We start from the raw sequence: 22,663 nt of genomic DNA, 5'->3' as shown, positions 1-22,663 counted from the left end.
GCCCTGAGCGCCAGCTCCCATGGCCTCTGGCTCTCACCCAACTTCAGCGTAGTCCTCAGCCTCCTAAATGAGCTGCTCTCCAACCTCTGGTCCCATTTATCTGGTCCAGTCTGTGACAGCAGCTTAGAAGTCACAGAGACGTTCATTCCTGAAGCATTACATTTCAGTAACTTGGGAGATTTTTCTTAGACATTGCCAAGTTATAAAGCAGAAAGCACACCAAAAAAGTCTCATTTTACAAAAGGTGTAAGGCACTTCCCTGGCGGTCCCGTGGTTGGGAATCTGCCTGCCAGTGCAGGGGACACAGGTTTGATCCCTGATCTGGGAAGATCCCACATGCTGTGACGATTCTAGAGACCTTGCTCCAAAACAAGGTGCGGCAATGAAGAGAGGAGTCATCAAGATGAGAAGTCACCGCACCGCAATGAAGAGTAGCCCCCGCTCACCATAACTAGAGAAAGCCTGTGTGCAGCAGCATAGCCAAAGATAAAAATAAATAAAAATTTTTCAAAAGATGTAAGATTTCAATGATGTGTCATATTTTATCTTCTCAGACTCCGTTCTCACTAGAAATGGGCATGCACTCTATGTGCAACTTGAGTTATATAGTGACCATCTTTAAAAACATCAACAAAAATATCCCTAATGCTTTCATCCTATCAAATAGGTAAGGCAGCCAAGTACAGTGCAAATTACCCTTCTTAATTCAAGTCCGAAATCTTACAGTCAACTAACCTTCAACCAAAGTGCAAGAATACACAACGAGAAGGGTCTCTTTAATAAATGGTGTTAGGAAAACCGGATATTCACCTGTAAAAGAACGAAATCACACCCTTACCTTACACCAGATGTAAAGACTAACACAAAAGGGATTAAGGACTTACATATACACCTGAAACTATAAAACTCATAGAAGTAAATTAGGGGAGAAGCTCCCTGACATCAGTCTTGGTGATTTTTTGTTTTGAATCCAAATGTACCGCCAACACAATAAAAAATAAGCAAGTGGGACTACATCAAACCAAAAAGCTTGCTTTTTTTCCCTTTGCATAGCAAAGGAAACTTAACAAAATAAAAAGGCAACTAACGGTTAACCCCCTCCAAAATATAAGGAATTCATACAATTTAAGCAAAATAATAATCCAATTTAAAAATGGGCAAACAGCTTAGACAGACACTTTTTCCAAAGACAGTCAAATGACCAACAAGTATGTGAAACACTGCTCATCACTAGTCATCTGGGAAAGTCATCAAAGTCCCAGTGAGTATCACACCTCTCATCAAGCTATGCTGGTGAGGGTGTGGAGAAAGGGGACCCATGCACTGCTCATGGTAATGTAAGCTGGCGCAGCCATATAGAAAAGTGTGGAGGTTCCTCAAAAACTAAAAATAGCACTAGACGATCAAGAGTACCACTGGGTACACATCCAAAGGAAATGAAACTGCTATCTCAAAAAGGTATCTGCATCCTCATGGTCACTGCCACATTATTCATAAGACTCAAGACACAGAAATAACCTGTCAGCGGATGAATGGATGAATGTGATACACATCCGCGTACAATGAAACAGTCACCTTTATAAGGAAATTCTGCCATTTCCAGCAGCATAGATGAACTGGGAACATTATGCTAACAGAGGAAAGCCAGACACATAGAGACAAATACTGCATGATCTCACTTAATTTCACAATGGCCACATACATCAGACGTCACACTGTACATATATTTAATTCAAAATACATATACAATTTTCATTTGTAAATCACATCTCAATTGACCAGGGGGGAAAAATCCCTGTCTTCCACTTACTGTGCAACACTGGGCATACCTTGTAAAATGGTGAGGATTCATTCGTTAATTCATTCTAGAGCTCAGAAAGGGCTTTCCCAGGTGGCGCTAGTGGTAAAGAATCCACTTGCCAATGCAGGAGACCCAGGTTTGATCCCTGGGTTGGGAAGAACCACTGGAGAAGGAAATGGCAACCCACTCCATTTTTCTTGCCTGGGAAACCCCATGGACAGAGGAGCCTATGGTTGCAAAAGAGTCAGATACGACTGAGTGACTACACCACCACCACCAGAAATCAGGAAGTGTGACTGTCTTTACACACGTCTGCAGCTGCCAGAGCCCAGAGCTCCAGCCTCCTCTTTGTCAAAATGAAACAAGCACAGTGAGAAGCAGAGATGCAAGGAGCTGTCCGGGTGTGGTGATCCAGGTTCTAATCAGAAGTCTCCCTGAAGAGCTAACAAATGCTATTATTTCTTAAGCTAATTCAAGTGGGTTTTCCATACTCGCTATAGGGTCCTAATTCATACAGGGAACTGCAAAGGAAGCCTTTGCAAACCACTGCAGCCCTCCACAGGAATGGAATATGGATCAAACTGGTCTATAAGAAATTTCCCGATGGTCCAGTGAGGACTCCATGCTTTCACTGCCGAGGGCCCAGGTGTGACCCCTGGTGGGGGAACTAAGATCCCACAAGCCTCATTACATGTGTCCCCCACACCCCCGAAAAAGAAAGAAAAATGGTCTATAAAAGAATCAGTCTCTGCTGACAACTACAAAGTTATCCTCTTCAAACGCTAAGTAGGGAGAGCAACTGTGTGTGATGTGAACACCGCGCAGAGGTCAGAGTAGTGCGTTCAGCCTCTATGGGGACCAGGGCTGTGTTAACTCGGGGTAAACTGAGACATATTCTGATTTTAAAACTTCAAAGGTGCCTGCTCAACCAAGGAAAAAACGGAAAGGCCAACACAGTATGTCTACTTTCTGATGCGATTAAAGGCAGGGTCCATGGGGTTTGAGGACTTTTGGGGAATTCCAGCGGGACCTCGCTGTTGTCCCTGAGTGTGCAGACCACCAGGCACCGTGCCGTTTCTGACATCAAGCCCCAGGTTAGCCACAGCCTCTCTGCCCTTTCCCCCACCTCTAGCTTGTCAGTATTACGTGAAAGTACTTGACTCCCTTATCAGTTATTAGTGGAAATTAAACCAGGATTTACTACCTCAAAAATTATATAACTATTTAAACACTATAATGTTCCCGACAACCCGAATCTAAAAAGGGGGGGAAATCCATCTGATTCACTCAAAGATATAAATGTGGAGTAAAAACTTAAAAATGCACAACTAAAATGCTTAGAGGATGTAATTTCTGCTTAGTTGAATTTATTTCCCTCCAGAAATTCCTAAAATACATCTACTGACCTGGCCTATCTTGAACATAGTCTGATAACTGAGGGCCTGTACGGGGGGGGCGCCCATCAAGTTCCACTACAGGGGGCCGGTTTAAGCACGTATCTGCTTTTTAGAGTGCTATAGGACATCATCTGTGACCTTAACACAGCGTAAGTTCTTTCTATGACCATTTCCTATTCACATTTTCCACTTCACCACTGAGCATCACTGTCTGTGTCATACGCATGACTCCGACACCAGCAATATCACCAAAACCAGGGAACTTGCTAGAAATGCTGATGGATACGTGTTTCTGCCCAGACTTGCTGCCCAGCAATTTGTTGTTAACAAGGCTTCCATGTGACTCTGATACATCTCAAGTTGGGAAAACATTACTACTACCTAATCCTCACCTGCTGACATGAAAGCAGGGAGGGGCTCTTAACCTGGACCTGTGAATGCTCTGAAGTTGAACGCAAGTATCAACTGGGGAGAAGCTGCACAGCTATCAACTTTCACAAAGGAATGGTGACCAAGAAACTTAATTCTGCTTTGAATGACCAAACTCAGCAGAATTCACTTCTGCAAATATATGCCAAGCCAAGATATTCTCCAAGCCTTAACAGCACTTAAGAGCACTTAAACAGGTGAGGCACAAGCAATAATAAAAACTCTATTTTTTGTTACAAAAAAAATTTTTTTTTCTATGGTAGACCAGTATTCTCAAAAATCTCTTGCAGTAACATTAACAAACACTCTGGTCTACAGGCTGATTCAACAAGGTCAGAAAGGCAGATAAACTCCTGAACTTAACTGAGGAGTAAAAGGATTCAAATGTTTACTGAATGCCTACCACACACATGGAACCAGGTTTCACACACTTTGTGTGAGATGTGAACCTAAGTTCTATTTATCTGATAACAGAACAGCACTGATACTACCAGGTAAAGTGAAGTCACTCAATCGTGTCCAACTCTTTGCGACCCCATGGACTGTAGCCTACCAGGCTCCTCCCTCCATGGGATTCTCCAGGCAAGAGTACTGGAGTGGGTTGCCACTGCCTTCTCCAGGGGATCTTCCTGACCCAGGGATCAAACCTGGGTCTCTCGCATTCCAGGCAAACGCTTTAACCTCTGAGCCACCAGGGAAGCCCCCGTTTTAAATGCTCTTCAAGTACAAACCGTGGAGACAATGGTGGAGAATCCAAGGGTACCTTTTCTCACGAGTACACCAAAATCACAACTACTGATCTGTCAATTTAAAAGGCTGGAATCTACAAAAAGATACTCTACAAAGACATAATGAGCCCCATACCAGGCTCCCCAGACCCGGGGTCCAGCATTAGGAGGAACCCCCACAGCTTTTGGCTTTGAAGGCCAGTAGGGCTTGTTCGCAGGAACCCCCAGAACTGAGGGCAAAGGAGATTTCACTCCAGGAGGGTGCACACAGGGTCCAGCACGTGACAAAAGCAGCAACCCCATACAAGATGGGTCAGATCTACCTGCTGGTCTTCAAGGGTCCCCTGGGCAGGGGGGAGCAGCTGTGGCTCTCTGGGGTCATTTAAGCTGGTGGCAGATGCAGCTGGGACCTATGTTAACTCCAGTTAGCAGCAGACATTTTTCCCATCTTTGGCTTAGAGACCTGGCCCCACCCGACAGCCTGCAGGCTCCTATGCTGGGACTCACAGGCCAAACAACCCACAGGGCGGAAACAGAGCCCCACACCACCTTTAGACACGTCCCTGCCCACTAGAGGGCCAAGACCCAGCTCCACCCATGAGTGGGCGTGGACCAGCGCCTCCCACCAAGAAGCCTGAAACAAACCTCTAGACGAGCCTTGCCCACCAAGGGGCAAACACCAGAAGCAAGGCAAACAGCAATCACAGATCAGAACCTACCCAGGTCCTCAGCCCCTGGGAGACAAGAGGAAACATGCTGCTGGGACACAGAACATATACAGAAGGCTGCTTCTTCAAGACACATTAATGATGCTATTACACAGATAAAAATGCAAACAGAAATTAAAAAAGGAGATGGCCACACAGTAGGTTCCAGATGAAGGAACAAGATAAAATCCCCAAAGAACTTAGTGAAGTGGAGGTGGTCAGTGGCCAGCCTATTAGAAAGCGTTCAGAGTAATGGTTGTAATCCACGAACTCGGGAAATGGATGCACAGTGGGATTTCAAGAAGTTTTCAGCAGAGAAAATATACAGAGCAACCAAATAAAGAGCTGAAGACTCTAAGCACAAACTGTGGAACCAAACAGCAATCTTTGTCCAAGGAAGCATGCCAATGTGCACTAACATTTTCATTTCCAAAGATACAAGTGCAACTTTAACAACATCCAAGCCATTCCACTTGACTTAAATCTTGGGTTGAGCTCCATTTAGCCAGCATCCCCACCAATGCCTGTTTCCATCACTATGTGTGTTCAGCAACTGTGTGTCTAGAAGGAAAAAAAAACTTTTGGTACCAGTAGTTTTTAACACAATATAGCTATAGCTTTCAAACGTGGTATCTAATTTTTCATGGCAAACAGAAGGGGTAAAAGGGGGAAGTGACTCATTTTCTTGGGCTTCAAAATCACCATGGACAGTGACTGCAGCCATTAAATTGACACTTGGTCCATGGAAGGAAAACTATGGCAAACCCAGATGGCGTATTAAAAAGCAGAGATATCACTTTGCCAGCAAAGGCCTGTTTTTTCCAGTAGTCATGTACAGATGTGAGAACTGGACCATAAAGAAGGCTGAGCACCAAAGAACTGATACTTTTGAATTGTGGTGCTGGAGAAGACTCTTCAGAGTCCACTGGACTGCAGGGAGTTCAAACCAATCAATCCTAGAGGAAATAAGCCCTGAACATTCATTGGTAGGACCAATGCTGAATGAAGCTGAAGTTCCACTACTTTGGCCATCTGATGTGAAGAGCCGACTCACTGGAAAAGACCCTGATGCTGGGAAAGACTGAAGGCAAAAGGAGAAGGGGGAGGCAGAGGATGAGAGGGTTAGATAGCATCACTGACTCAATGGACATGAGTTGCAGAAACTCCGGGAGATAGTGAAAGACAGGGGAAGTCTGACATGCTGTAGTCCATGAAGTCACAGAGAGTCGGACACAACTTAAGGGACTGAACAATTTTTAAAGCACCGAAACTGTCATTCAAGTAAGACGAACTGGGCAAAATCAGCTCTACTATAAGCACTTCACTGCCTCTTCAGTAAGCATTAAAGCAAAGCTGATTATTTTCCATAAAGCCAGGTGACACCCAGCTTGGACGGCACTGGCGTTCACAAAGGCGTATATTAAGCATCCCCTCCTAAAATAAAACCTAGGCCAACCCCTCCTCCTCTTGGCCAGCTGTCTGCCCCTTGCTCTTTCCTCGTCTGTAATCCCCGACTGTTCCAGTCCATCCCCTTTTGGCAAACGTAGGACAGAAGACTGCTTCCTAGTTGCGTGGCCAATCACGAACTGGGCACCACTGCACTATTTTGGATTTGGGATCCTACTAGGAAAATGAACCGATCAACATGATTGTAGTGTTCACCTCATCCCACCTCACCCCCTAAAGAGCCTGCAGGGTTGTCACTGAAAAAAAGCACACTGTTTAAGGGCTCAGGATCACAAACCTGAAAGGTTCCTGAGGAAAAGTCACCAGGAAGTGTGAGTGGCCTAGTCTGATGTTCTTATTGTATAGATGAGAATATTGGAGTCCAGAGATGTAAGATGGGCGTGCCCAAGGCTAGGTGATTATCCAGAGGCGGAAACTAAAACCATCCTCCAAACTCTTCCCACTACGTCACAACCACCACAAAACCCTATTAAGAAAAAATGTCGAGTATATAGACAGGGTCTCTCCACAGACTTTCAGACAGAATAAAGGCAATCTGTACAACGAGAAATGCCACTCAACAGACACCACTAAGTACCAAGGATCTTTATTCTTAGGTCTGATATTTAATCTGTGGCTGCAGATAATATGTCACTATTTAGAGGATAAAAGGTCCCATTATCTTCATTCAAGTCTTCAGCCACAAAGTTACACCTTATTCTCATACAAGATAAGGGTTGGTAGGGGATTAAGGAGGTACACTGAGGATAAAAGCAAAAGGGAACAAACACTTTTACAAGCATATCGTCCCAGTCACCGTGAAGGTCACGTTTCAGGTTAATTTACAAAAGTAGTGACAGAACCATGATTTCAGTGAAAATCAACACGTTATGCCTTTTAAAAACCAGAAACACTACGCCAGGCAAGCATGCGAAATTCAGAGTATAAAAGAACAAGGGCTGGCTGCCCAAACAGGTATTTCCCTCAGAAAGAGGGATTTGAAAATGCTGCACAGAACCAAAGGAATTAGAAGCTGAATTAGCACACCCATTTCCTCAGTTTATATATGAGGCAAGTGGGCAGACATTAACTGGTAAAGCTTACTCAGCCAGATTAAGAATGTACAGACATCCAATTCCTGGTGCCATCTGCAACTACATGTATCTAAAATACAAGGAGGTAAATATCCAGAATACATCAAACCCACTGATTTAAAGAAAACATTTCAAGGGAGGGGTGAAGTTGTTGTTATAGCATAGCAGCACATTACACATATTTAAGAGATTAAATGGAAAGAAATAATCTCTTAATGCTCAGTTTTGATCAACACAAGTTTCCAGCCAACTTTCTGATGTAGAGCAAAACAAGTATATTCTTCAGTTTTCTTCTACATTTTTTGGGGGCCTATCTTTCAAAACTGAGCACCGGGTATTTTTAATGTAAGTAATGGGATGTTATATGTACATTCTAATCACACATTTTAAGAATAAACAAAATGCGTATTTCAGTAATTCATAGTGTATTTATAAAATGAAAAGCTCTCTATCAAAATACACTTTTCACTGGGAAAAATAAATAAAACAGACAAATGGATCTACACAAAGTAAAAATTAACTTTGGTAGACTTCACTGTGGAGGACAGTCCATAACAAGCTTATCTGCCCTTACTCCCAAGAGCCGATCATCTTCTGAGTTAAGATTTTAAAAATATGTTTTAATTGAGATCATTATGTTGACATTTGTTTCTCATTCCACATCATCTTCAGCCAAGCTCTGAGCACTTACAATTCTCTGAAAGAGAAAACATTTATAAATTTATAAATACTTATAAATTCTTAAAAGTATAAGCATTTAATCAGGATTCTAAGTTCAACATAAAATGCTTTTTTGATCTCTGAATCAAATCTTGCTGAAGTTTATTAATATTGAAATGTCAATATTTAACACTTCATACACCGTTTTTATTTAAGAAAATAATCTGTCAGCCCCACCTCAAAATTCAAGTCAATAAAATAGAGGAAGAGTAACATTATATTGTGTTATGTCAATTTTTTAACTAAAATAAAAAAGAATTTAAGATCTCTATTCACTCCCATATGAACTAAAAATAATGATTAGTGTTTTAGTGATCATTCTATCCTCCAAACATTTCCCTATTGGCCTGTAAATGGTCCGTCATTATACAAAGAAGGAATACAGTATTCCGAAATATTAGTATTTTGAAAATATTTCCACGTAACATGGGACAAGTGAACTAAGTAAAAGAGGCCATTCTTACTGAGGAATTCAAGCTTCATCCTGAAATCATCCATATTTCAAAAGACATCATACTCAGGTCGATTTTCCAAAAGCACTATGCTATGCTGTCTTTCAAAAGGTGAGTAATGTTAGAGGATTCGGACAACAGACTGGGAACCACATTCATTAGGATCAAAAAATAAAATAAAAAGGATCAAAATCCAGTTTCTTGCTCTTTCAATTCTTTCCTTTAGATCTTTGGGACCTTTTTCTTCTCAGTCTTTTCCCAATCCAGATGAGTAAAAGCTCAGTTTAAAGAATTAACCAGTCATTTTTATTAATTTTCAATTATATCAACCATGAAGACTCATTTAATAGACATAATATTCCCAAAAGTAGATTCATTGGGGCTCCTTGACTATTTAAAATGAATGGGATGCATTTTAATCAACTTCTAAGTTATGCTTAACCTACTGTATCAATGAGGATGTATCGAACAGCTCCAAATTCAAAGCCCAACTCAGCATTAGCAGACACTGAGGCCTTCAGATAAGTGGGGTCTGAGAGAGCCACAGGCCTTCAAGGGTCTGATTTCTAGGCTGTGCCACCTTGGCTCCTTTGTCCTCTGCCACTTAAGTAAGGGGTCTCACAAAAGAGGCGGCAGAAAGCTAGGTTTAGAAAGCAGCTGGAAGTGATCTCAATTTGGGGATCTGAACACCAAGGCCTGAGATTTAGCATTAGAGAGACTTACTTCCAGTCATGCTCCTGGGCACGATCACTGGATTTTCTGCCCCTTTGTCTGGATGTTTTTCTATTAGTTGAGCACTGACATCTCTAGTACTGTTTTCATTATACGGAGGAGAGGCTCATGTCGTCATGTTCACTAGACTCATTTTTAAATGCCAAACTCTCAGATCCTACTCACTTATGTAACAGTTCAAATCTTTACCTGACTAATTGTTGGGAGCTTAGTCAGAAGCATCTGGAACACTGGTGGCGGAAGAGTTTGTTGCAATACTTGCAGTAACTGCTGTGGCTGTCCACACACAGCAATCGCATTTGTCAGATGGTCCACACCCTTCTCATATTCACCTGCAAGATTTACATAAAAATGCTGTGTAACTGGAAAAGCCTCTGCCTTTAAAGTCTTCACTATATCTCCAAATGATAATGACCAAAAACATCACGCAGGTAAACATCTAGAAAATATAGTACACTCGTATAACTAAGAAGCCACCAACAAGAATAAGTCAGATTAGATGAAGGGACTCCAGTAACACTTTCAAAGGGGGAGAAATTAAGGTACAGAAATGTCTAAGTTTATTACTAGTTACATACTGAGTATTTCTCCAAGATTACTTAAGAGGTTGCTAACAATGAAACAACACTTTTTTACGAAAAGAGAGGACTGGAAGACTGGAGGACTGAGGTGGACAGGCCCAATTTCACTTTAAACCCCTTATACTATGGGAATATTACCACACGCAAGTAGACACCTACAGGCCTTTAATCTCTTCTGAACCTAGTCATCACTGGCAGTTATCCTCTCTGCAGATCCAACCGCGAGCAACGCCTTAAGAATCCTGTATATCCAGAAGACACTTATACAATCACACAATCTCAGTAGTGGTCAACCTGTCATCTTGAGCTTCCTTGTTGCTACAACTTTCATAAAACTTTTGCTGACTGGATGGCCAGATCTCAAGTGGTACCTTGAGAAACAGCATGGAAAGCAGCATATAATCCACTTAGGACATAGCAGAGCAGGATCAAACCACGTGTTACAAGATGAAAGTCACCATCCGCTCCTCTGCTGGGCAAATGCTCTCCCTTTCCTCAATGCCTAGGCCTTCTCTCTCAGGAAATTCAAGGTGCAGCCTGAAGGAGACCTGAAAATGTTTCCCTGGTTTATCTCATGTTCTCCTACACTTGTTATACACAGTTTCACTGATTCTCTTATTCACTGAGTGTTGATCTTTCTAGGCTTGCTAAGCAATTTAATGTAGGGACTGGACCATTTGTAACTCTTTAAGTGAAAATGAACAAATTCTAATTATGTAAAAAAATTATTTCTTAGGATTCTGGATTGGTAAATATATCAAAGACTAGAAGGGTGGCACCTCCAGAGAAGGCATGAAAGTTCTCCACCCCCTAACCCTTTGCATCTCCTATAGCTGGTTACTCCTGAATAGTATTATTTATAATAAACCAGTAAACACAAAAGTTTTCCAACCCTGAGTACGAATGGGACCAAATAAGGGACTGGTAAATGAGGAGGAACTGCCTGCTACATAATATTTTTATTTAAACTACTCAAATTGAAGAAAGCTTTAATTCTACAAAGAAGCATTAAAAATGGAAAATGTAAGGCACAGGTCTTCCACATAGGACTGGACCTCCATCAGGGCCACAAGGGCTCCACTGACTTGGAAATTAAGATGCCACAATGGCCACTGAATCCTCGGGCCACTGAATTTACAGGCAACAGAGGAGCTCACAGTATTGTCTGAGAATATTAATTCTTATTATTAAATGGAAATAAATAGAGCTGCTACCATAGTGGTATGTGTCGAGCACAGGGGGTCTTTGGCTGAGACACCTCCTAAAACTTCTGAACACATTGGAAACCGTTTATAAACAACCACAGCAATTTAGTGTAGAAATGAAACCATTTCCTCTCCACACTGCAGCCTTGATCCTACTCACTTATCCTGAGATATTGCCCAGTTATTACGGATGAAGACACCTGCACGAGGGAGGCCGTGTCAAGCAGTGAGGCTCACTGCCTGAACTGCTTATGCTTTCTCATGGCCTGCTGCTAAGTCGCTTCAGTTGTGTCAGACTCTGCGACCCCACAGACGGCAGCCCATCAGGCCCCGCCGTCCCTGGGATTCTCCAGGCAAGATACTGGAGTGGGTTGCCATTTCCTCCTCCAACGCATGAAAGTGAAAAGTGAAAGAGAAGTTGCTCAGTCATTTCTGACTCTTAGCAACCCCATGGACTGCAGCCTACCAGGCTCCTCCATCCATGGGATTTTCCAGTCAAGAGTACTGGAGTGGGGTGCCATTGCCTTCTCCGGTTTACCTTTCCCTAATTCTAACCTCAGGCTGGTTCAGTGGATTCCACCAGAATAAAGGCGGCTTGGCAGCTGAGTTACATAACTCTCAGGGTGTGCTAGGCTGAAATGTGGAATATAAGCTTCAAATAAAGAACACAAAACACTTCCCTATCCTTTCCTGACCCCCTCACTCCCCTCATGAGTTAACTGTTCTTGTCAATATAGATCTAACAGCTCAAGTCAAAGAGAAATGGCCACAGTAAGTGATCTCCAAGATAAGCATGTAATTGGGAGGGCACTATAGTATCTTAGATAAATTTTTTTACATTATGTTTATTTTGGAGGCTAGAAGGAAAATTTGATAGTCATAAACTGACATCTTTATGAGTATAAACAAATACTGACAATATCTTTGCATAAATTGAAACATTATAATCTCTATCCTTAGAAACAGATATACATGCTTCACTTTTCTTTCGATATTAAACCAATGAAATTATAGTCTCTCAAATGACCTTTATGAGGACTTAAGTGCTTTACTTTGCCCAATGATTAAAAATCCACAAATGACCTGCATCATATAGTTCAATAATGTCAAAATCTATTATAATACAACAGTGAGAATAAGAAAAACAAGTTAACACGTGATACCATTTCAACAGCAACTACTTCAAAGCTACTTTTGTGATAAAAGCTATTTTGACAATAAAAATATAAATGCATTTAAGACACTCAATTATTGAATAAATTATGGTTCTCAAATTTGAAAAATGATCATTTTAATTTCATAATAGTAATTTTTAAGACAGAATTCTTAATTCTATTGATGGAACACACAAAGCACAAAGCCCAAAGCCTAAATTCTGGGTCAGATTTAGATCACTGTTTCTGAAAATCATACGCCATTAACTGTGTAACTTGAACAGGTAAACTAGCCTTCTCTGGGATGTATTCTATTAGTCATTCCTTCCTACAGGTACTGGGAAAGAGCTGAAGATCAGGTGAAGGAGCTGAGGAAATTACATTCCCAGATATTTCTCTCAGTTACTGTTTACATATTACAATTGACTATATTCTTCTAAACTACTTTAAAAGCAACCTCATTTGTAAAGATTACTTATTTTCCTTGCATTATTAAATGCCTCATATTATTAAAACCCTAATTCTTGAAATATTTAGAATATCCCTTTAAAATTTTTTTTGCATTAGAGTATAGCTGACTAACAATGTTGTGATTGTTCCAAGTGAACAGCAAAGGGACTCAGTCACACAAACATACGTATTCATCCCCCCAAAACTCTCCTCCCATCCAGGCTGCCACATAACATGAGCGGAGTTCCATGTGCTATACAGTAGGTTCTTGTCAGTTATCCATTTTTAACATAGCAGTGTGTACATGTCCAACCCAAACTCCCTAATTATCCTCCATCCCAGAAATTTTAAGAATATCTTTTTAAAAAATAGCCACACTGTACCAAAAAAGCCCCTTATCACCTATCTAGTTTCCTAGTCTTTCAATGACTATTAATTACCTTGAGCTAGTAATTCTTCACCAAGCTGTATTTCTTCTAGAAAGAATTTCTGAACAGCTTCAGCATCTTTAAGGTCAGGTAACTGTTTGAAAATAGAATATTTAGTAATTTTATATATATTTTATTTATATATATATTTTATATATCCTTGGTTTACTCAGGGATATACACAATACAAAAAACTATGCCATTAAAAAAACAGCTCATTATGAAAGCTGACAAAAAGAAATTTACTCTTCAACAACACTCAAGGATAGGAGTTTAATATCTACTTTAAAATAAATGCAAGAAAAAAATCCTTTTTGATAAAACGGTGTTTGAACAGTTCTTAGAAAGCTGTGAATCAAACCTCAAGTAAAAAGACGGTACAGATATATCTTTACCACAAAATACGAACTTTAAAACTTACACTATTTTTTGATGGCCATTATCATAGATTTTTATATAACTATATTGAGAAATATATAACTGTATAATCATGATCTATTTGTTGGGCATTTGAGCTGCTTCTGATTTTTTTTTTTGTTATTTCAAACAAGAAGCTTTATTTAATTAACTTTGCCTTTCTGTGTTTTTGTTTTATGGCTTGTTATATTTTACCAAATCAAATGACTATAATAAAGTCACCAGCTATATGCATTATCTTTGTATAAAATGTAAACCAAGTATTTAAAAAGTCCCTTTTTATTTAAAAACCTAGACTACTAATAGAAGTTTCTGGTTCTTGAGTATTATTATATACACTCTTATTACAGGTGTGTACAGTTATCAGACACCATGCAATGCTACGTACACAGTACAGTGTAAACACAACTATTACATGGACCAGGAAACCAAAAAATTCACAGTCTCTTTAAAACAGTGGTCTGGAACCAAACCAGAAATATCCTGAGAAAGAAAAGACTACTGAAACATAATGAATATATTAGATATTTCAGAAAGGTAGTTTGGATACAACAGGGAAACAGAGTGATTGCCTCCCAGTTTCATCTTGCTATAATCATATCCGGTCAGTTAGGTGTGTTAATTACTCAAATGTAACATTAATTGATCTAATTTTTTCACTGCTTCAACTTGCTTTAAAAAGAACTACTACTGATCCAGTAGGTCCAAGTACTGTATATCCAGACGATGGAACTAATTTCAATTAAAAAAAAAAAAAAGGCTATATGCTCAGTGATTAACATTTACCTATACATAAAGCAGAGACATTACTTTGCCAACAAAGGTTCATCTAGTCAAGGCTATGGTTCTTCCCGTGGTCATGTATGGATGTGAGAGTTGGACTGTGAAGAAGGCTGAGCGCCAAAGAATTGATGCTTTTGAACTGTGGTGTTGGAGAAGACTCTTGAGAGTCCCTTGGACTGCAAGGAGATCCAACCAGTCCATTCTGAAGGAGATGAGCACTGGGATTTGTTTGGAAGGAATGATGCTAAAGCTGAAACTCCAGTACTTTGGCCACCTCATGCGAAGAGCTGACTCATTGGAAAAGACTCTGATGCTGGGAGGGATTGGGGGCAAGAGGAGAAGGGGACGACAGAGGATGAGATGGCTGGATGGCATCACTGACTCGATGGACGTTGAGTCTCAGTGAACTCTGGGAGCTGATGATGGACAGGGAGGCCTGGTGTGCTGCGATTCATGGGGTTGCAAAGAGTCAGACACGACTGAGTGACTGATCTGATCTGAATGTTCTTTATAAAATAAATCTATGTAGTCATTAAAAATAATCACGAACATAGGATCTATGAAAAGGAAAAAAATGAATAAGACTCATGTCTACATTTACATATTACAAGGTAAAAATTCGACAGGCAGTGGGATTGTGGATCAGTGGGTGTGAATAATCTTATGTAACTTTCAAAATGAGTAACGTGGTTCTTCTAAAGGAATCAGTAATAAAGGTTTTGTTATTTTGGAGCAGCTAAGTGAAAAAGTTTAAACTTTTTGTTAAGTGTCTTCAGTGCCTATCATCTTACCACCCTCAAACACTGTTCGCACAGAAGTTGTCTGCTGTGAGGCTGACAAAGGGGAAATAAGGAAGGACTGAAAAATCTGAAGGGCAACAGAGCTAATAACTGTTCTTACCAAGAAATCCTATTTTAAAACATAAAATCAGTGTCTGATACCAATTAGCTTTCTCAAAATATACATTTGAAGTAGACTATAAAAAAAGATTATTACCTTGGAAAGCCCAGCTCTCTCCTTGGCAAGCTTCTGTTTCTTTCTTCCTGCAAGAAAGGGAATATTTTCATTTTATTATTATTAAAATGGGAATCAAAAGAAGTCTAATTGCTGTGGTACTCATTCTATTTGCAAAACATGACCAACTCAGGCTTTTTTTCTTTTGATTTGTCAGTGTCATAAAAATAGTTCAGGTCAGCTACCAGCAATGGGACATTCCTGGACAGAAGCTTTGTCCTTCCCTCTGGGGTACCAGGATCGGCAGTTTGCAAAATGGAGATAATTAAGACACTCAGCTGTTGGAACCATCCTAAGTAGAGGAAGTCTCTCTCCCCAACCTCCAACCTACATAGGACAGGACACATGACCAAGAATCAAGCCTCTGTTGTTATGATAGATCTTTTTACTGAAATATAACTGACTCTGTCTTTACTAAATTTTGACAACTATCTGGCATTATTAAATAAGAAAAGAATTTAAAAAATCAGCATTTGAACAAGCTTTCTTGAGAAAAAAAGCATTTGGCATTTGGCAAAAATAAGGGCAAAGAAAGGCAGCACTCAAATAATTACCGCCAGTTAAAGGGAAAAAAGCCTCGCCCTACAGTCTGTAGGCTGTTTTTGTTTTTGACATGAAATAGTAATACTAAAAACTCAGGAGTAAGGGACATTGTTTAAATCATAATTAGTCAACCTTTTAAAATCAAATCAGTAGGAGGACACTAACAATATTTTAAGCTGTTGTTTAATTGCATGGGCTTCCCTGGTAGCTCAGCAGGTGAAGAATCTACCTGCAACACAGGAGACCCTGGTTCCATTCCTGGGTCAGGAAGATCCCCTGGAGAAGGGACAGGCTACCCATTCCAGTATTCTTGGGCTTCCCTGGTGGCTCAGCTGGTAAAGAATCCGCCTGCAATGCAGGAGACCTGGGTCCAATCCGTGGGTTGGGAAGAACCCCTGGAGAAGGGAAAGGCTATTGACTCCAGTATTCTGGCCTGGAGAATTCCATGGGCTGGAGAAGTCCATGGGGTAGCAAAGAGTCGGACACAACTGAGTGACTTTCACTTTAATTGTACACTCCATGAGAAAGGGTGCTGGCACAAGGAAGCTTGGGTTTCCTTTATACCCCAGATCTTCCACTGACTAGCAGTGTGACCTTGGGCAAGTTACAGTTAACTTGCTATGCCTCTCTTTCTCCTTATGTAAACCTGGCTTAAGAACAATACCTGCTTCAAAGAGTTGATATGAGGATTAAATGAGTTACTGTATTTTCAGTGCCTGGTTGGCACTATTGAGATATAAGCACTCAGGACTGAGCTCAACAGCAACCAACTCCTCAGCTAAGGAGTTGCACTATGCTAAGCAGTTAAGTTAGTTTCACTGACCAGTAAAAAGTACCAAAGACACCATATGGCCAAGAAAGGTAAAGCTCTAATACTTATTACTGGGTCAGCAAATAAATATCAACTCGCAAAAGACCAGACATGCTTTATTACTGTGAGAAACAAAAGTCATAAAACAAGCAAATGTCCTCTTAAAACCTTAAAGCAGTCTATAAATCCAATTTTCAATGCATGAGTAGAGAGGCGGTGACCTAAGTGCACACAAATGGTTAATTTACTCTGGTCAGGGAACCTTTTCTAACTTGCATTTACAAACTAGGCTTACCACCAGTATCTCTAGCCAATTCTAGCCCCCAGATTACGTGAAGTGCTACAACTCTAAGGCCTTAGCACTTTCAAAAATATATACACAGGTTAAAGCTGATCTTACTATTAATTTGAAGACTGCCTATTTTTCCCAACTACCTTTCTTAGGTGTTCATCATTAGGCAACTGCGGAGAAACAGAATATATAGCCTCAATTAAGGTTCAGCTCTCTTTTGGCAGAATGAAACCAGACTATATTACCTAGTTATTAAAAGACCATGATACAGACGTGCTGGGAAGAGGACTAGGATTGGACATGGACACTTGATGTTAAGGATAAGCACTTGTTTTAGATTCAAGAGAGACATTATTCTACATGTTACTAATTAGCTTATTTATCCTCACAGCAACAGGAGGACAGGTACTGGTATCATCACCATGTTATCACAGAGATAATTTACCAGATCACAACTAATGGGTGGTGGAGTGGCAACCCAAACACTCAGGCAGCAGAATTTCACTCAAACATCACTCTACAGTATAAAAGGCATCTCAGAAATAAACCCAGCAAGTTAGTGGAATAAACTGAGATATACAATTTGCTTCATCAAAATTTGCAGAAAATGATAAAAGTGAAAATAGTACAAAGAAGCCTGATTTCCAAACATATATATACATGGTTTTTTAATGGAGTGGAGAAGAACGTATGATTGTTGCTGAATGTTTGGTAGTTACCAAATTTTAAGCTTGCTTAGCTGCTTTAAGTTTACAGCAATAACATTAAAATTCTCACTTTACTTTTGTAAGACAACTAACTTGTTACATCAACTTATTTATCAAATAGTATCTCTGACAAACAGGCAGATAACAGACTGAAAAATCAAGGAGCTACTACATATTCAATTAGCAGACTGACACAATATTTACTAGAAATCAGTCCAAAGTGTCTCTGCGTAAACCTAACAAGTTAAAACCGACTAAAACAAATACACATAAAATGCAAAAAGTCCCGAATCTAAAGCAATCTTTTAAATTAGATTACTTAATATATTTTAAAATGAATCATTTCATTCAGTGCTGTAAAATGAAAAACATCTGTAGTTGGTACTTTGTAGGTTAATTTTCACTTATTAGTTATTATTTAGATAAAAATTATGCTGTAGGAGTTTCTGGTAATCTCACATTAATGAAGGTAAGAAAAAAATTGGATAAATTAGTCTTGATTTAACTTCAAACCTATTTTAAACAGCCTAATTCTCTTTTCCTAAAAACAAAACCAAAAAACCTTTAGAAACACTAATTTGAAAAACTCTGCCCTTTTATTACAGATGTCAGTCAATTCAGTGGCTCAGTCCAACTCTTTGAGACCCCATGAACTGCAGCACACGAGGCTTCCCTGTTCATTACCAACTCCCAGACTTGCTCAAACTCATGTCTATCCAGTTGGTGATGCCATCTATCCATCTCATCCTCTGTCCTCCCCTTCTCCTTTCTTCAGTATTTCCCAGCATCAGGGTCTTTTCCCACGAGTCAGTTCTTCGCATCAGGTGGCCAAAGTATTGGAGCTTTAGCTTCAGCATCAGTCCTTCCAATGAAGGTAGGGTGTATAAGCCCCACCACAGAGCCACTGAGCAGAGAACCCACAAACTGGAGAACAATTATACCAAAGAAGCTCTTGCACTGTTGTGAAAGTTCTAGGGTCCACAACAGATTTCCCAATGTGGGGATCCTGCAAAGGAACTGAGAACCCCCAGGGAATTAGACTCTGGAAGCCAGTGGGATTTGATGACAGAACTTCCACACCACTGGGGAAACAGACTCTTGGAAGGCACAAACAAAACCCTGTGCTCACCAGGACCCAGGAGAAAGGAGCAGTAACCCCACAAGAGACTGAACCAGACTTGCCGGAGTGTCCAGTCTTCCACGGAGGCGTGGCCTGCTGTGGGGTCAGGGTACTGAATACAACAGTCCTGGCATAAGACCTTTTGAAGGAGGTCGTCATTATCCCTATCATAGGTCAAACTACCTGGAGGGAACACAGCCTCACCCATCAACAGAAAATTGGATTAAAAATTTACTGAACAAGACCCAGATTCCCCCCAGTTAGCTCTCATCAGGAAGCTTCCACAAGCCTTTTATCCTTATCTAGAGGGCAGACAGAATGGAAACCACAATTACAGAAAACTAACCAAACTGATCTTGCAACAAACTGTGGATCACAGCCTTGTCCAACTCAACGAAACTATAAGCCATAGGGCCATGGTAGTGTTTTGACAAAATGTGGTCCACTGGAGAAGGAAATGGCAAAACCACTTCAGTATTCTTGCCTTGAGAACCCCATGAACAGTATTACAGATATAAATATTCTATTAGAAATTAAGCTAAGAAAATGAAAAATTAACTAAACTGAAATCAATTACACCCCACAAATACAAAACACCCTCAAGTTCTTAAAATCAGTCAACCATACAGACTTTAAAAAGACTTCAAAATTACTCTGAGCAAGTTTTATTTGCTAAAGAAAATACAAAATAACAATTATATTCACAAACAATCTTTCAGTTCAGTTCAGTTCAATTGCTCAGTCCTGTCCGACTCTTTGCGACCCCATGAATCACAGCACACCAGGCCTCCCTGTCCATCACCAACTCCCGGAGTTCACTGAGACTCACGTCCCTCGTGTCAGTGATGCCATCCAGCCATCTCATCCTCTGTCGTCCCCTTCTCCTCCTGCCCCCAATCCCTCCCAGCATCAGAGTCTTTTCCAATGAGTCAACTCTTCCCATGAGGTGGCCAAAGTATTGGAGTTTCAGCTTTAGCATCAGTCCTTCCAATGAACACCCAGGACTTTAGCATTCATCAATTACCATGTGTCAGGTATTGTACTAAATTCTACATTACAATGTTTTACAAAAAAAAAAAAAAAACTAAAGCTTGAAATTTGTTGCCCAAGGTTATTCAGCTACTAATTCAAGTCTGACACTTAAGTCATTAGGCTACTACTGAAACTAGAAAGAAACTTATGGAAGACAAAAAAAAAAAACTGTGAAAATAACAGATTTCTCAATTTGTTCAAAATGACAGCTTTTATTATTTCTTCAACCAAAAATTAGTTTTCTCAAGGTTTTCAACAATAGGATTGCAGCGATTCCAAAGGAAGGCTTAATCCATTCTTTACCGAGATCTACTTCCACACCACCACTGCCCAACTATTTCTTGGAAGCTACAGGAAAATGATAAAAATTCCAATAATTACATTTACAGCAGGAATTTATAGGATCTTCTCCATGTCAAGAATGGTGGTGAGCACATCAAACACTTTAATCTTCACAAAACCAACAAGAGGCAATACCTGATTTTGCAAGCTAAGAAAATTAAGACTCAGAAACCCCAAGATCATACTGCTAATCTGTGACTAACCTGAGTCAGGAAACTCAGTGTCTGAATTCAAAGCAGCATTATTTCCATTAGTCTACCTAACCATAAATAAAAAAATTACCTCTATATCCCTTTATTCCTGAGACACAAGAGAGCCAGAATCAGATATCATATTGCAGATGGTATAAGAGCGGCAGTTTCCAGTAAGGTAGTCCCAGCCACGTGTGACCCAAGTACACGCGAAACGCTAATCACTTCGTATTTTTCTGGGCTTTAGTAACTTACCTATACATTCTAGTTTCAGGAACTACTCTGACTGAGCAACCTAGGTAGATTACAAAATTATTTCTTAATGCAACAAATTTGCTCTTCCGTTGCTGCGAACGAGCATACCTCCGAAATTCAAAGATTACGAAAGGTTTTGGTACCTCCGAAATTCAAAGATTACGAAAGGTTTCGGCGACACGATTTCCTTCTTGCAAATCTCTTTTAAAAGATGTCGCAGGTATGAAATAAGGCTGAGCCACAGGAAACCTGCAGCCTTTTGGACGCCCCTGCGATTTCTATAGCATTCACTCATATCTTGGAAGCCTTTACAGTGGAGCTACCAAGAGGGTTTAAGAATGCACGCAACCTTATCGTTTGAGAATGACACTGAGCTGGATTTGCAGGTTCAGTCTAAGCACAAACTCGTAAAATACAAAAAACACAAAAAACCCGACTTTCGAGTTCGGAAGAGGTGAAAAAAGATAAAAGGCAAAAAAGAGCCACAATCCCCTAAATTATAATACAAACGAATCTGCACTTACACGGTACATGTTTAGGGAAAACAAAATGGGAAAAATCGTTCCTCCAAAATGGAGGGACGCGTTCGTTGGCACATGGGCCGGGAGCAACCCTGGGAGCGGCGCCATCACCTTTCTCTGGCGTGTGCGCTCAGGGCCCCAGACCCTGCAGCACCACGCGGCCGCCCAGCACGCGGCGGGTCGGCCGGCGCGAAGCAGGGGACGAGGGCGCCGCGGGGGGAGGGGGAGGGAGGCCCAGGGAACCGGAGACCCACTCACGTTCTCGCAGCCTGTTCTTGAAGTTGGGGTCACTCCGTCTCTTGCGGTCGAAGTAAATGCAGTAACCGATGAAAAGGGCCCCGCACACGCCGGCGGCGATGGCGCTGTTCCGGCCCACCATCTTCTCTCCACCGAGGAGCCGGGTCGGCTGCGGCGGGGCCCGCAAAGAAGCCGTTGACCGCGAAGCCTCGGATCCGAGTGCGCGGCTCAGTCCAGACGCCCGCCGCCCGCCGCGAGGGACGCGGAAAGACGGAACATGCGTCACTTCCGGCCCCCGTCGCCGAGGCCCCCGGGGATGTCCGCTACAGTGCCTGAGCGGAGGCACCCGCGCCGCTTCTGCGCCTGCCCAGGTCCTAACCCCCCCGGTTCGCTTCGGAGTCGAGATTTTGCGCGAGGTCGCGCACGTCCTTAGGAGCCTATGAGCTTGACGTAATGAGGGCGGCACGTGGCCGTCGTGCGCACAATCCAAAGTGTGTGTAGCTGACTTTCTTGCTTGTGTCAAAGATGGAAGGTCGCTGACCACAAATGCTTCATCTTTTTATGTTACACAGGCACCCTCAAACTCTTGTTTGAATTGTTTCATTTGGTTTTCAAGCTCAGTCACAGTCCGTTTTGCAGCAAGGACCATAATCTAGTGATTCGATTTCAAAAGATTGTTACGGTCTCAGGAGTGGAAGAAAATTAAATGGAGCGATTCCTGGAAAAGGATAACGGGTAAGAGACACAATGGAAAAAAATAGTAAACGCTGAGTTGTCAAGTTGTACCCACCGAAGACATGTGTGTAGTTTAAATTTGAAAAGACATAGACAGGATCCTCTGAAACCTTTGGAGTGATAGGAATGTTTATTATAGACTGTTGTGTCCTGACAGTTTATGCTAAAGAGATGGTTCATGATGGGGTGCCCAGCAATACCTGAAAGACCAGGGTTGTGATTAGAGGGTTGAGATTTTGATCTGGGTGGTATCAGCCCTATTTCTGGGGGAAAGAAGGGAAGGAGGCTGGAGAATAATTTCATGGAGTTCAACTTCATGTGACCTACATAATTGAAGTG

At 41.1% G+C, this 22,663-nt stretch overlaps 1 protein-coding gene and 1 non-coding gene across 2 annotated transcripts; both read right to left on the bottom strand.

The window, feature by feature from the left end:
- Window positions 1-7,099: 7,099 nt before the first annotated feature.
- TOMM20 (translocase of outer mitochondrial membrane 20) lies at window positions 7,100-21,889 on the bottom strand. Its single transcript, XM_005901786.2, has 5 exons — window positions 21,611-21,889; window positions 15,521-15,567; window positions 13,337-13,418; window positions 9,696-9,838; window positions 7,100-8,299 (listed from the first exon to the last, which is right to left on the bottom strand). Exons 1-5 carry the CDS (start codon window positions 21,729-21,731, stop codon window positions 8,255-8,257), a joined length of 438 nt encoding a protein of 145 aa, XP_005901848.1. The 5' UTR covers window positions 21,732-21,889; the 3' UTR covers window positions 7,100-8,254.
- Window positions 21,041-21,175, bottom strand: LOC138986157 (small nucleolar RNA SNORA14). The gene has a single exon (XR_011463056.1). It is a non-coding gene; the product is annotated as a small nucleolar RNA SNORA14 (small nucleolar RNA).
- Window positions 21,890-22,663: the final 774 nt, after the last annotated feature.

Source organism: Bos mutus, chromosome 28 (assembly GCF_027580195.1).
Source record: "Bos mutus isolate GX-2022 chromosome 28, NWIPB_WYAK_1.1, whole genome shotgun sequence".
In the NCBI taxonomy this organism is placed as follows: domain Eukaryota; kingdom Metazoa; phylum Chordata; class Mammalia; order Artiodactyla; family Bovidae; genus Bos; species Bos mutus.
This window is presented reverse-complemented; position numbering and strand designations above follow the sequence as displayed.